The following is a 12082-nucleotide window of genomic DNA, read 5'->3' on the forward strand; positions in this document are numbered from 1 at the left end:
CTGGGGTCATTTGGTACCATGGATTTGGGGGGGGGAGGAGGAGGAGGAATCCCCTGGTATGTTTGGCACATGAAGTAACTAGGGGCTGCAAATACAGGAGGTGTTTGGCACATGGAAGTAACTAGGGGCTGCAAATACAGGAGGTTTTAAATCCCCTCAAAGAGGTGGTTTGAAATCCGAGGTGAAAGCTTGGATTATACATTTAAAATCCTTCCAAGAGTTGCATGTATAACATGTGTGTCAATAAGTTATTAATCTATTCGATAGATGGCCCACTGATGATATCTCAAAACAGTTAGCTTATCAATTGCATCGTTGTAATTACTTTGATACGATGATTTGTGCCGTCCAAACATTGTCCATGTAAATCAACAGTTAAAAATCATTAGCTAGTCACTTGGATGTGATCTTGTAGTTATGGCCCATCCTAAACTTAGAATTTCATCATTTTCAGGCAAAGTACATATGTCAAGGGGCTTATTATAATCATTATATCAAACATTAAATACATACACTAATTAGACATATTAAAATTGATTTAATAATTAAATTCAAGCCCATTAAATATACTAAACATGGCTACATTTGGATTACAAGAGATTCTGAATAAAGGTTGCCAAACGCAACAAGAGGATTTCAAATCCAGGGGTTCCATCTCAGGGGTTCCAAATCGACTCCCAAATAGTCTCTTGGTGTATGTAAATCTTCCCATCCAAGCACTTGGATGTATCTCCCCAATCTGAACCGTCTGTTGGGTCCCTTATTGTGCAAGAACACACCAACTAGATCTAAACATCCGAGAATGACCTATCTTTTATGAACGATCCTGTCCATTCACTTTGGCATGCAACTGACTGAATGGTTTGGATCATCTAATCAGCCTATGAAAAGATCTCCAGACAAAATGGACGTTCAAGATGGGCAATGTGGATGAAGAACACATCCAAATACAACTAGGTGCATGGGAAGACTTCAGTACATTGACCCACTAGATAATATCTGGGTCTCTAGCACTATTTATGGTATCATCTACCATGTGCATTCAAAGTAAATAAAAGCTCCAGAGTCCACCTCCTAGTTTTAGTTTCCCTTTTGAGGTGGATGAACATGGCCCACCTCATCAACCCTAATTTCATGGATGATATAGTATAGTACGGTCCACCTAAGCTATGTACTCCAGAGAGCATGCAGATGAACCTAACCACACGTGATGCCGTACAAACAAGAACCATAAGACCCGGACATGGATTAAAAATAAAAGAATATTTTTTGGACATGATTGAAAGTAGTAGTAATGAGTGACAACAGCAAATGGGAATCTTGAATACTCTGGCATAATGTAATGGATGATATGCAGGTATTTAGAAATTGCATATGTGGCATATAAGTCAAATTAAACTGTCCAAATTATGATTTCAAGTTTGGATGTATCATGGACAAAAAATTTCTCTTATTTAATTTAATAATATGGCTATTGGATTGGTGAACATTTATTGGATGGTTAAAAATGAAAACATATCATGTAGTCGTATTTCAACGAACTAGTGTCCAACAATTGCAGGTTAGAATCGTTGAATATTAGGCGTTGATCAAGATCATAAATGGTCCACTTCTTTGATCAGATGGGATTTGATCTAGTATTTAGCTTAGAAAAGTACATAGTCACACGGTTTTTTTTTTAAAAAAAAACTAATCAAATGGCTATATGGTGTAGAGTGGGTTGCGGTCAGTTTCATGGTCATCATGTATCAGAAAAAGCCTGGTCAACGACAAAGTGATCCAGACCGTCGGATCTTAAATCAGGTGTATCTGAAATGTGTTATTCCATGTACCGTATATGATTTTGGGGTAGAACGGGGTACTTTAGCTACCCAACCCCACTATGTCAGATTGTTCACCCTGAATTTGCAAAATACCATCATACTGACTATTTTAATTTTGTTTTTACCATAAATATAAATTGTAAGTTTTGGTTTGATTATAACTCTTAAGCTTCGGTGCCCAATGTAAAAAGTGTTCGACATCATGAGAGTTCATAAATAGTAAGTGGTAAGACAGTGATCCACGTCATCAGGTTCATCCTGCGTCACTATCATTATATCACTTAGTAGACGTGGCTTTTACCCGTGTACACCACCCAAATGGTATTGGGTGGTGATCCATCCACCACCCATTTACACCCATCTAGGACGTGTTGGGCGCTGTAGTCCCCACCTTGATGTATGTGTTTTATCCATGCTCTCCATCCGTTTTGCTAGCTTATTTTAGAGCATGAGCCAAAAATGAAGCAGGTGATCAAAAGCTCAAGTAGACCACGCCATAGGAAAGAGTGGTGATTGAAGCCTTATCATAAAAACCTTCTAGGAGGCCACAAATGTTTTGGATAAAGCTGGTATTCATATGTTCCCTTTATCCAGGTCTGCGTGACCTTATCAAGGGGTTGGATGGAAAATAAACGTTAAGTGGACCCGAGGAAGGTTTCATAGTTGGGTGTCATTATCCCCACTGTTACCCGTGGTGTGGTCCACTTGAGCTTCATATAAACTTCATTTTGGGGCTCATTCCTAAAATTATCTGGAAAAAACAGATGGACGGCGTGGATATAAAATAAAAACATCACTGTGGGCCATGGTAAATAATGTTTTTAAATTGTATTACTTCAACCCTTTGTAAATTAGCTCTATTGCTTTATATATGGTTGGCCATGCACTACAAGAAAGTAGGCCTTTAGCCTCAATTTTTTAGCCTCAATTCAAAAAAAGGAGGCTAAATGTGGTTTTTAGCCTCGGTTGTAAAGGAACTGAGGTTAAAAATTCACTTGTTGCCTCGGTTGATGAGAAACTGAGGCCAAAACTCTGCCTTATTGCCTCAGTTGGTGAGAAACTAAGGCTAAAAGTTTGCCCTTTTGCCTCGGTTGTTGAGAACTGAGGCCAAAAGTCTACCTTTTACCTCGGTTAGTGAGCAATTGAGGTCAAAAGTCTGCCCTTTTGCCTCGGTTGGTGAGCAACTGAGGCTAAAAGTCTGCCTTTTGCCTCGGTTGTTGAGAACTGAGGCCAAAAGTCTACCCTTTTACCTCGATTGGTGAGCAACTGAGGCCAAAAGTCTGCCATTTTGCCTCGGTTGGTGAGCAACTGAGACTAAAAGTCTACCCTTTTGCCTCGGTTGTTGAGAACTGAGGCCAAAAGTCTACCCTTTTGCCTCGGTTGTTGAGAACTGAGGCCAAAAGTCTGCCCTTTTGTCTCGGTTGATGAGAAATTGAGGCCAAAAGTCTGCCCTTTTGTCTCAGTTGGTGAGAAATTGAGGCCAAAAGTCTACCATTTTACCTCAGTTGGTGAGTAACTGAGTCTAAAAGTCTGCCTTTTTGCCTCGGTTGTTGAGAAACTGAGGCTAAAAGTCTGCCCTTTTGCCTTGGTTGGTGAGAAACTGAGGCCAAAAGTCTACCCATTTGCCTCGTTTGGTGAGCAACTGAGGCCAAAAGTCTGTCATTTTACCTCGGTTATTGAAAACTGAGGCCAAAAGCCTACCTTTTTGCCTTGGTTATTGAAAACTGAGACCAAAAGCCTACCTTTTTGCCATGGTTATTGAAAACTGAGGCCAAAAGTCTACCCTTTTGTCTTGGTTATTGAAAACTGAGGCTAAAAGTTTGCTCTTTTGCCTCAGTTGGTGAGCAACCGAGGCTAAAATTCTGCCCTTTTGCCTCGGTTGGTGAGCAACCGAGGCTAAAAGTTTGCCCTTTTGCCTCATTCTATCATTGAAGCCTTCTTGAGGCTACCGAACTCATCACGGTGGGCCACAGTAAGATTTCAAAGGTAAATGGTCTCATTATTACTGATCTATGCATTATGGCCCATTGGAGTGTTGAATCTGCCTACTATTTTGGATCCCATTTTAAAATAATCATCATAGGAGATGGATGGAGTAGATGCCATGTCATGATCGGCCCTAAAGAGCTCGTTGGAGCCTTTTTGAGGCTACCGAACTCATCACGGTGGGCCACAGTAAGATTTCAAAGGTAAATGGTCTCATTATTACTGATCTATGCATTATGGCCCATTGGAGTGTTGAATCTGCCTACTATTTTGGATCCCATTTTAAAATAATCATCATAGGAGATGGATGGAGTAGATGCCATGTCATGATCGGCCCTAAAGAGCTCGTTGGAGCCTTTTTTTTTTGCCTCGGTTATGGAAAACTGAGGCCAATATCGCCCCAAGCACGTGCTGTTATACTGAGAAAGTAGCAAGGGTACTTTCGACCTTGCGTTTTCGTTATTTCCTGTAAGCCCAGTTATAAAAGCTCTCCCTCTCCGTTGTACGCCTCTCCCCGCCCCGGACTCTCTCTGCCTCTCCCTCTCTGCTCGCACTCCCTCACTCTCTCTCTCTCTCTCTCTCTCTCTCTCTCTCTCTCTTCTCGGTTGTCAGCCCCTGTTTTCCTTCTGCCTCTGTTATCTCGAGAAGATGAGAGAGATCCTCCACATCTAGGGAGGGCAATGTGGTAATCAGATCAGGGCCTTATGGGAGATTATCTGCGACGAGCATGGCATGTACCCCATCGACATGTACAGCGGCAACTCCGATCTCCATATCGAGTGCATCAACATCTACTTAGGGTTTTTCTTTTTCTAATTTTATATTTTTTAGTGTATAGTTAGCATCTGGGGTCCACATTACGGTGATTTGGATCGTTGGTATGGCCGTGCCCTTTGGTGGATGGGTGATACATCCCCAAAGTGCTCTTGCGAGATGAAAGTACAATCTTGCATTTGTGTTGTTCATCAAGCGGGTCGCACTGTGTTTGTGCTAAGAGCCCAAAAATCTTGTTGGTGGGTGTCGTTCCTTCTTATTATGGCTGCTGCCATTGGGATTGTTTCAGATCTCCCTGTTGGCCTCCCTCACCATGAAATCCTCTCCAATTTCACCACTTTCACATTGGGGATGGCCTTTCTTTTCCTCTACATCTTATTTCCACGGGTGCCCTTGTCATTCCTTGTGGCAAATCAATGGTATGGATCACTGAACCATGGGCCCCATGACATGGAGGTTCTGGATTTGTTGTTAAATAGAAAATTCTGCCTCTCTCTCTCTCTCTCTCTCTCTCTCTCTCTCTCTCTCTCTCTCTTTTTACTTACATGCATTAGATTTTGACACAGTTTGTGTTTTCTTGATTTGTAGTTTGATTGTGGAATACATCCAACTTACTTGGGAATGGCTGCTTTGCCTTACTTTGATGAGATTGATCCGTCCACCATCGATGTGCTTCTTGTTACACAGTAAGTATAGAATCTGTTCTGGTTATTCCTTCAATAGATATCTTAGTACGCATTGCTTACCACATTATGAGTTAAATTCGGTAGACAATGTAGGAATGAGCTGAAAACCAAGAAAAAAATAGTGAAATTGATTGGTTTGTTGTTTAAAGAGATGTTGAGGAACATTTTGAAGTGTCCGTTATCTACTTGGTCCGAATGATTGACATGTTTCCTGGGGTTCAGATTGCCTGATAATTCAGTTAATTGTCTAGCGATCACTTGTCGTGAACTTCCAATTGATTTGAGACTGCCCAAATTAGTTGTGTTATATGGTATAGACTGTTAAGGTCAGCTGTTAATCCTTAGGGGTGTGTTTGGATGCAGTTCTTAATTTGATAATAAAGTGGAAAAAGTCAAGTTGTAATCTACTTAACATTCAAGTTCATGATTTGAGCTCCAAAATGCAAATATGTTACTTTGAAGTTGGACTTGATAGAAACATAGCTGCAACTTTATAACTACTTTTCCACGGTGAATATTGGAAACATTGATTTTTTAAATAACAAAAATCTTTTCAAAAGAATGTTTGCAATTTAATTCTCTTGTGCATTCAAACAAAACCTAAAGCAGTGTCGATCAGCTTATTTATTTATTTATTTATTTATTATTATTATTATTATTATTATTATTTTAAGGAAAGATGATGGCAATTTATTTTTGTTGTGGTGATTCCATTTTTTTTTGAAAATTTAATTTTGTAGTGGATGAGTCATCCGAGTTATTCTAGTTTCATCCCAGACTGAAGCAAATCACTAGGCTGATACAAACTGAGAGCGACCAATAGGGAACCAATTTGGACAAGTCCTGTTTTGTTGTGAAACGAGTCACCAGGCTAATAAAGACCGGAACCAACCAATAGGGAACTGATACAAACAATTTGGGGAAAATTGTTCCAGCCCCCTTGCAAGTCACACTCCAAAACCACTATTTAATCCAAAATACCATGCGTTCATTGCATTTGCAATTGATGCCCCTTTTTTTGGGGGCACCCATTACCTTGTAATTCATATACTTAACAATGAAGAAGTTGTTTATTGAATAAATGAAAATATAGTTCTCTTGTTAAAATTTTCTTCTCATCACAGCATTCCTTTCTGTGACTTTATTCATTATTTCAGTGTTCCTGTACTATATCATTTAATTATTGTTGCTGCCAATTTTTAATATAGGGAGTTTCTTTTAGACCTACTTCAAACAAAGAGAGATGAGAGCTTTTGTCTTTATTTTGGTAGTAGCCAGATTAAACCAGAGTTGTCTGCATGTGGTCATGCCATATCGTTTGTGCTTATTATGATCATCTGACTTCTATTAGATGGAGCAACAATAGCCATAATTGTCTTTTATTCATGTTGTAGTTCTTTTGTTTATTTGTACACAAGTATTTGTTTGTGCTTATCATGATCATCTGCACAGATATCTGGTCCAAACATGATACTGCACTTTCTCATTACATTATTTCTCTTTGTTATTTCATCTTGATTAAATTGGATGTTTGCAATTCAAAAATTGTTACTTAATGCTGTATCTGATTTCGTGGAACCTGGAACAATGGCTAATGGCTAAGATTTGTTTTGTAGGTTAGAACTGACTGGTTAGGCTGAGTGCTTCCCTTGAAGAATCTCCCAAATAACAGGTTCGTTTCCATTCCCTTGCAGCAGCTGAGTGCTTCACTCGTATAATCGCCTTTTAGAACCTTACTGTTAATACATTGATGAGTATTTTCTCTATCATGCTCAGCTAGGAGCTGACCAAATTCTTTTGTACCAGCATTAGCCAGCGTTTGTACTTCGACCCTTCGAAAACCCCCCAAACCCTCTCTCTTGATCGACTCTTCCCTTCTCTCTTTGATCAATCTCTCTCCCTCTTCCTCTCCCTCTTACATTGGCCAGCGACGTTCTACCGCAACCCAGCGGCGCATCAGCCGCATCGTGACGGAGATCCAACCATACCTCAACATCTAACAAATAGGGTTTCTACCCTGGAAGGTAATTTTTTTTTCTTCATCTTGTTTATATGCTTGTAGTGGGGATTGGACTTAGTGTTTTCAATTTGGGATTGGAATCAGGGTTTTTCCTTTTGGGTTTGGAATTTGGTTTTTCGTTTATGATTGGGATTTAGATTGGAATTAGGGTATTTCTTTTGGGATTGGGATTGGAATTGGGGTTTTTCATTTGGGATTAGGATTGGCAAACTTCTCCCCCATCACATAATCTCAGCCATCTTATATACAAGTTGCTGGTTACATAGGCGATTCATATTGGTGACCTTTGACACTGAGTCAACTTGGCTGAGTCGTGACAACCAGGCCATGTCTTGGCTGGATGCCATGATCCTTTTTTCCATGTGCTCTGGTGGTTTTATTAGTTATACTGCCAGTATCAGCTGACATTTGCATTTATTGCACTTCATGTACTATGTTATCTGCTTTGATATTCTCTTGTTTGAGAAGCACCATCTCCCTTGGATGCAGAAAATATCCGAAGAAAAGATAACCGACAGTATGAATGATGACATAAAAAATTCAGTTCATGCAGGCATTTCTGCTCAGAATTATGAAGTTGACATATTGCCAAGATATAAGGAAGCTTTATCCCTGGGCTTGAGTTCGTACAAGCATCCCTTGCAGAAAACAAAGATAACTGCATCAACAGGTTCTGTTTTCAAAGTATGCTTCTCTACTTAGTAATGTCTTTTTATATGCTTGGTTTTTAGATCTAAAGCTGATTATTACTATTTTTAAAGTGTCGACTGTCCAAAGAGACATGCATGAGTTAGCTTTTTCTGCAATCTGTGATGTTAATTAATAACAATGCCATATGTACAAAGCCAAACCTTGGTGACTTTAATTGCTCTTCACTGCCAACTTCTCCATTTGATGAAGATAGTGTCCTTTTTCTCTTTTCAACAAAGATAAATTCAACTTCATTGTGAAAATTAAGCAGCCATATATATTGCCTCTATTCTCATTTTCCATGAATGAACCAAACATATAGAACTTCATTGTCACTTTGTTTGAGAGAAGCTGACAGCTAAAGTTCTACATACTACATTTGTTTGTTCCAAAGATCAGTATGTGGACATTTTCACCAAGGCATCATCATCTCACCACTTCAAGCACATTATCGGCAAGCCTGGCATATATGATATCCATGCATCAGCTTGAGAGGGAGTGTTAGAGTACATGGTGCTTTCTTATATGTGCAGAGCTCCATCCCGGCATATTCTAGCATACATTGCTCTATGGTACTTCGAAATACCCTATACTTTTTGTGGATGGAGTGGGGAAAGCGAGGGATAGGGTGAGGAGCTGCTACCATAAGGATTTCGTCATCGATGAAGATAGCCAGTGGATGCTTCAGGGGTGGAAGGGGCGGATCATTTATGCACTTTCCACGTGGAAACCAGACCATGATATCTTTTGAGTATCAGAAAGCTTGCTTCTAGTTGTGTACTTAAAATGGGAATGCTCTTCCTGCTTCTCTGGTCCTATGGCAGCTCGGAACAAAATCAAAGGTACTTTGGATCTGATGTGCAATTTCTTTCTTTATTAGGGTACCTGTTCTTATATGTATTCTCAGTCCAGTTTCTGTTAGTAATCATCGTATGAATGCAGGTATGGGACTAATGAGTTGCAAGAGCAATTGGTCTTAAGCACAAACACTGCCTCAATTTCCAACCATGCAGAAGTCGAATTCTCGTGAGAGTCCCAAAGCCATGAGGTCAGTGTTATGAATGACTATACTGATGATAGCATCATTTGTGAATGCTATTGGAAGATTGGAGCCTGTAACATTATGTGTAGCAGAGCTTGCAGCTGAATCTCCACAAGGCATCCTTTGTACTCCTGACACTGTTGCTAAATTTCAGGTATAATTATCAATTTTCTGTTGTGTTTATCTCTACTCTCCATCTAGTCTTGCACACAACCTAAATTTTGTTATTTGCCATTATCACAATTGTTTATTGTATCTTGTCCTCACTGTTGCTTTCTTTTTCTTTGAGACTATATCCTGCACAGTCTCTTACTCATTTTCATTATACACCTTCATGTCTTTATGTATTCACATGATAGCAATGCTTTCTACCTTAATACAGGTTGGATATACGCCTGATTATCATTTATTTCTGCAAACAATTCTGAGATCAGATCCCCAGGTATTCTAATATCATTTGCAAGAAATTTGAGAGATTTACATCTTTTGCATAACCAATTACTGTACAGTAAAAAATAAATGTAAATATGATATGTGGAAGCATGCAGCATTTAGGGTATACATTTGTGCAAACCATTAACATATGTAAATGCTTTCCATGGTAAAGTATTTTATTAGGAAACTAGCTACATATGTAAATGTTTTCTGTTTTCCTTTTTACAGGATTGATGGTAACTCATGGAAATGATGCTTCTTTGGCTGTGATGCTCCAATCCGAGAGAAAATAGTCACGTGGAAGGGGACCATACTGAAACAGTTCATGTGGAAGGCTATGTGGTAGTTTGTTTATTTTGAAAACTTTAACATTAATTGTTTTGTTGATTGTTGTCTTGATGGATGTTAAATGGGTGAAACATGCACAAGTTTAATCATTGGTTGATTATAATATTGTTAGCTTTTGTTGATGAAAACTAGATTTAGCCTTGATTATTGATAAATGATGTTAAAAATTGATTTTAGCCTCAGTTGATGCCAACAAAGGCTAAATCTATCTTTAGTCTCAATTTTGCCTTAGTTATCTAAACTGAGATTACAACTTCTGTGGCTAAAGGCTTTAGCCTCGGTTGTTGAGAACCGAGGTTAAAAATAGATTTAGCTTCGGTTGGAGGCAATTGAGGCTAAAATTTGAATTTAGTCTCAGTTGGAAACAATGGAGGCTAAAATTTTGATTTAGCCTCATTTTGAGAAAACTGAAGGTAGAAAGGTTCTTTTAGCCTCACTTGAAGAACTGAGGCTATAAAAGTCATTTTAGCCTCGGTTGCTAAAATTGAGGCTAAAGCCTTTAGCCACGGGGGTTTCAACCTCGGTTTGGATAATTGAGGCAAAACTGAGGCTAAAGGCTTTAGCCTTAGTTTTTAACCTTTTTAGCCACAGTTTTGAACTGAGGCTAAAGCCCCCTTTTCTTGAAGTGATGGTAACCTTTATGTGATAAAAGGCTTAAAATATTCAATCTAAAAGTTTATTTGATAATACACCATAGATAGGGAGCCCTATCAAATAAACGGTTTGGATTATTTAGAAGAAAACCAGATTCAACAGATACAATCCCCAGATATCTTATTGCAATAGGTGTGGGCAAACCTGTAAAAAAAAACGTCACGTCTCGGATCTCATAAACCATTAAGGCCGGGTCCACCACAAAGCTTCCTAGCTTAACCTGCAATTCTATTTGTGGGGCCCACCGTGATGTGTTCACGGAATCTAATCATTCCATCATATGCGACCCTGAGCTCAAGTGTGCCGCACCAAAGGTAACAAATGGGAATGGTACACATACCATAAAATTCCTTTAATATTGTGTGTGGGGCCCACCGGGTTTTGTATACGGCATTATCTCTTTAAAAAAGCCTCCAAAAGTGGTAATAGACAAGGTCTGTCAATCTCCAAAAGTGGTCATAGACAAGGCCCCCATCCACCTGTTACAACACATGAAAACTTGAAGCACGTACGTGAGATCACCTTAAATAAAATTAAAAAAATAATAATTGTTAATGTAGAAATCTAATTAGCCTTATAGCGTTGCGTACCTGTACAAGAAACCGGCAAAAGAGACTCTTGTTAGTGCAAAGGACCCTCCGATGCCTAAGTCAAAAAGAAAATCTGAATCTAACATTGAGTAAATGGTTTTAGGCTAGAAATTGTACATGCACCATTAGAGACACTGTTATTTATAATCAAGAAGAAGAGTGGCGTAGGAGGGATCTCCTTATTTGGTAACATGTAATAGGATTCAGATCCTACTACAAGTCATAAGGATATTCCTAAATTCTCAACTGAGATTACCGACGGATAAGTGTTGTAGTGGAGATCTTCGGCTAGGATTTTGTACATACGCATAACAATAATAATAATAATAAATTTCTTTTTGAGTGGGCCCATACATGCAAATTAAATTCACGGTTAAACTTTCTTTCAGGCAATTTATTTGTTTTGATATGGTGTGGGCCACCTTTGGTGATGTAGTCATGCCTCGGTAAGATTATAATCCAACTTGCTTAAGTACGTTTGTTAGAAGAAATTAATAAAAGAGTTTTGTACCTATGACCTATAGCACAGAGAGCCACATCTGTAAGGTTAAAGCAATGGGCCACTTCTGTAAGCACAGAGAGCCACTTCTGTAAGGATAAACCAATGGGCCACTTCTGCAAGCACAGAGAGCCACAAAATAGGGGCCCCTGACCTATAATAGGGTTTTGAACCTATGACCTAATAAAAGGGTTTTGAACCTATGAACTTCGATGGGCCACTTCTTACAGAGGGAGTGGATGAGACCTGTGAATCAGGGGCCCCTATTTTGTGGGTCTGAAATTAAGGGCCTGGACATCACACAAGCTTGGTAGATGGCACCTGCCTCATTATTTCTGAGGTGGGCCACAACAATAAATTGAGGCCTTGTTATGTTAATCTGGGCCCACATGCCTTAGTGATATCTCACTACATTGACAGCCATAAATATTTACTGCATGGCTCATCAATGATAGTAGGACCTGTCATCTCAGGGAGCGGATTGGATACTGAACGCTTCGGTAGCGAAAACGCTACTCAAGTGATGTGGCAAAAC

At 39.3% G+C, this 12082-nt stretch overlaps 1 protein-coding gene and 1 long non-coding RNA gene across 4 annotated transcripts; both read left to right on the forward strand.

The window, feature by feature from the left end:
- Positions 1-7069: 7069 nt before the first annotated feature.
- On the forward strand, positions 7070-8568 carry LOC131240050 (uncharacterized). 3 transcript variants are annotated; one of them, XR_009168587.1, is made up of 3 exons: positions 7070-7293; positions 7779-7973; positions 8374-8568. XR_009168587.1 is itself a non-coding variant. In XM_058238061.1 (2 exons), the coding sequence occupies exons 1-2, from the start codon at positions 7716-7718 to the stop codon at positions 8469-8471; spliced, it is 342 nt and encodes a 113-aa protein (XP_058094044.1). In that variant the 5' UTR covers positions 7351-7715; the 3' UTR covers positions 8472-8568. The 3 variants fall into 3 exon arrangements, 1 of the variants encoding a protein (XP_058094044.1); XR_009168588.1 differs by having other exon boundaries at positions 7779-7959; positions 8379-8568; XM_058238061.1 differs by lacking the exon at positions 7070-7293 and having other exon boundaries at positions 7351-7959.
- Positions 8569-8593: 25 nt separating this feature from the next.
- On the forward strand, positions 8594-9963 carry LOC131240051 (uncharacterized). The gene is made up of 3 exons (XR_009168589.1): positions 8594-8821; positions 8922-9463; positions 9685-9963. It is a non-coding gene; the product is annotated as an uncharacterized LOC131240051 (long non-coding RNA).
- Positions 9964-12082: the final 2119 nt, after the last annotated feature.

Source organism: Magnolia sinica, chromosome 3, assembly GCF_029962835.1.
Source record: "Magnolia sinica isolate HGM2019 chromosome 3, MsV1, whole genome shotgun sequence".
Classification (NCBI taxonomy): domain Eukaryota; kingdom Viridiplantae; phylum Streptophyta; class Magnoliopsida; order Magnoliales; family Magnoliaceae; genus Magnolia; species Magnolia sinica.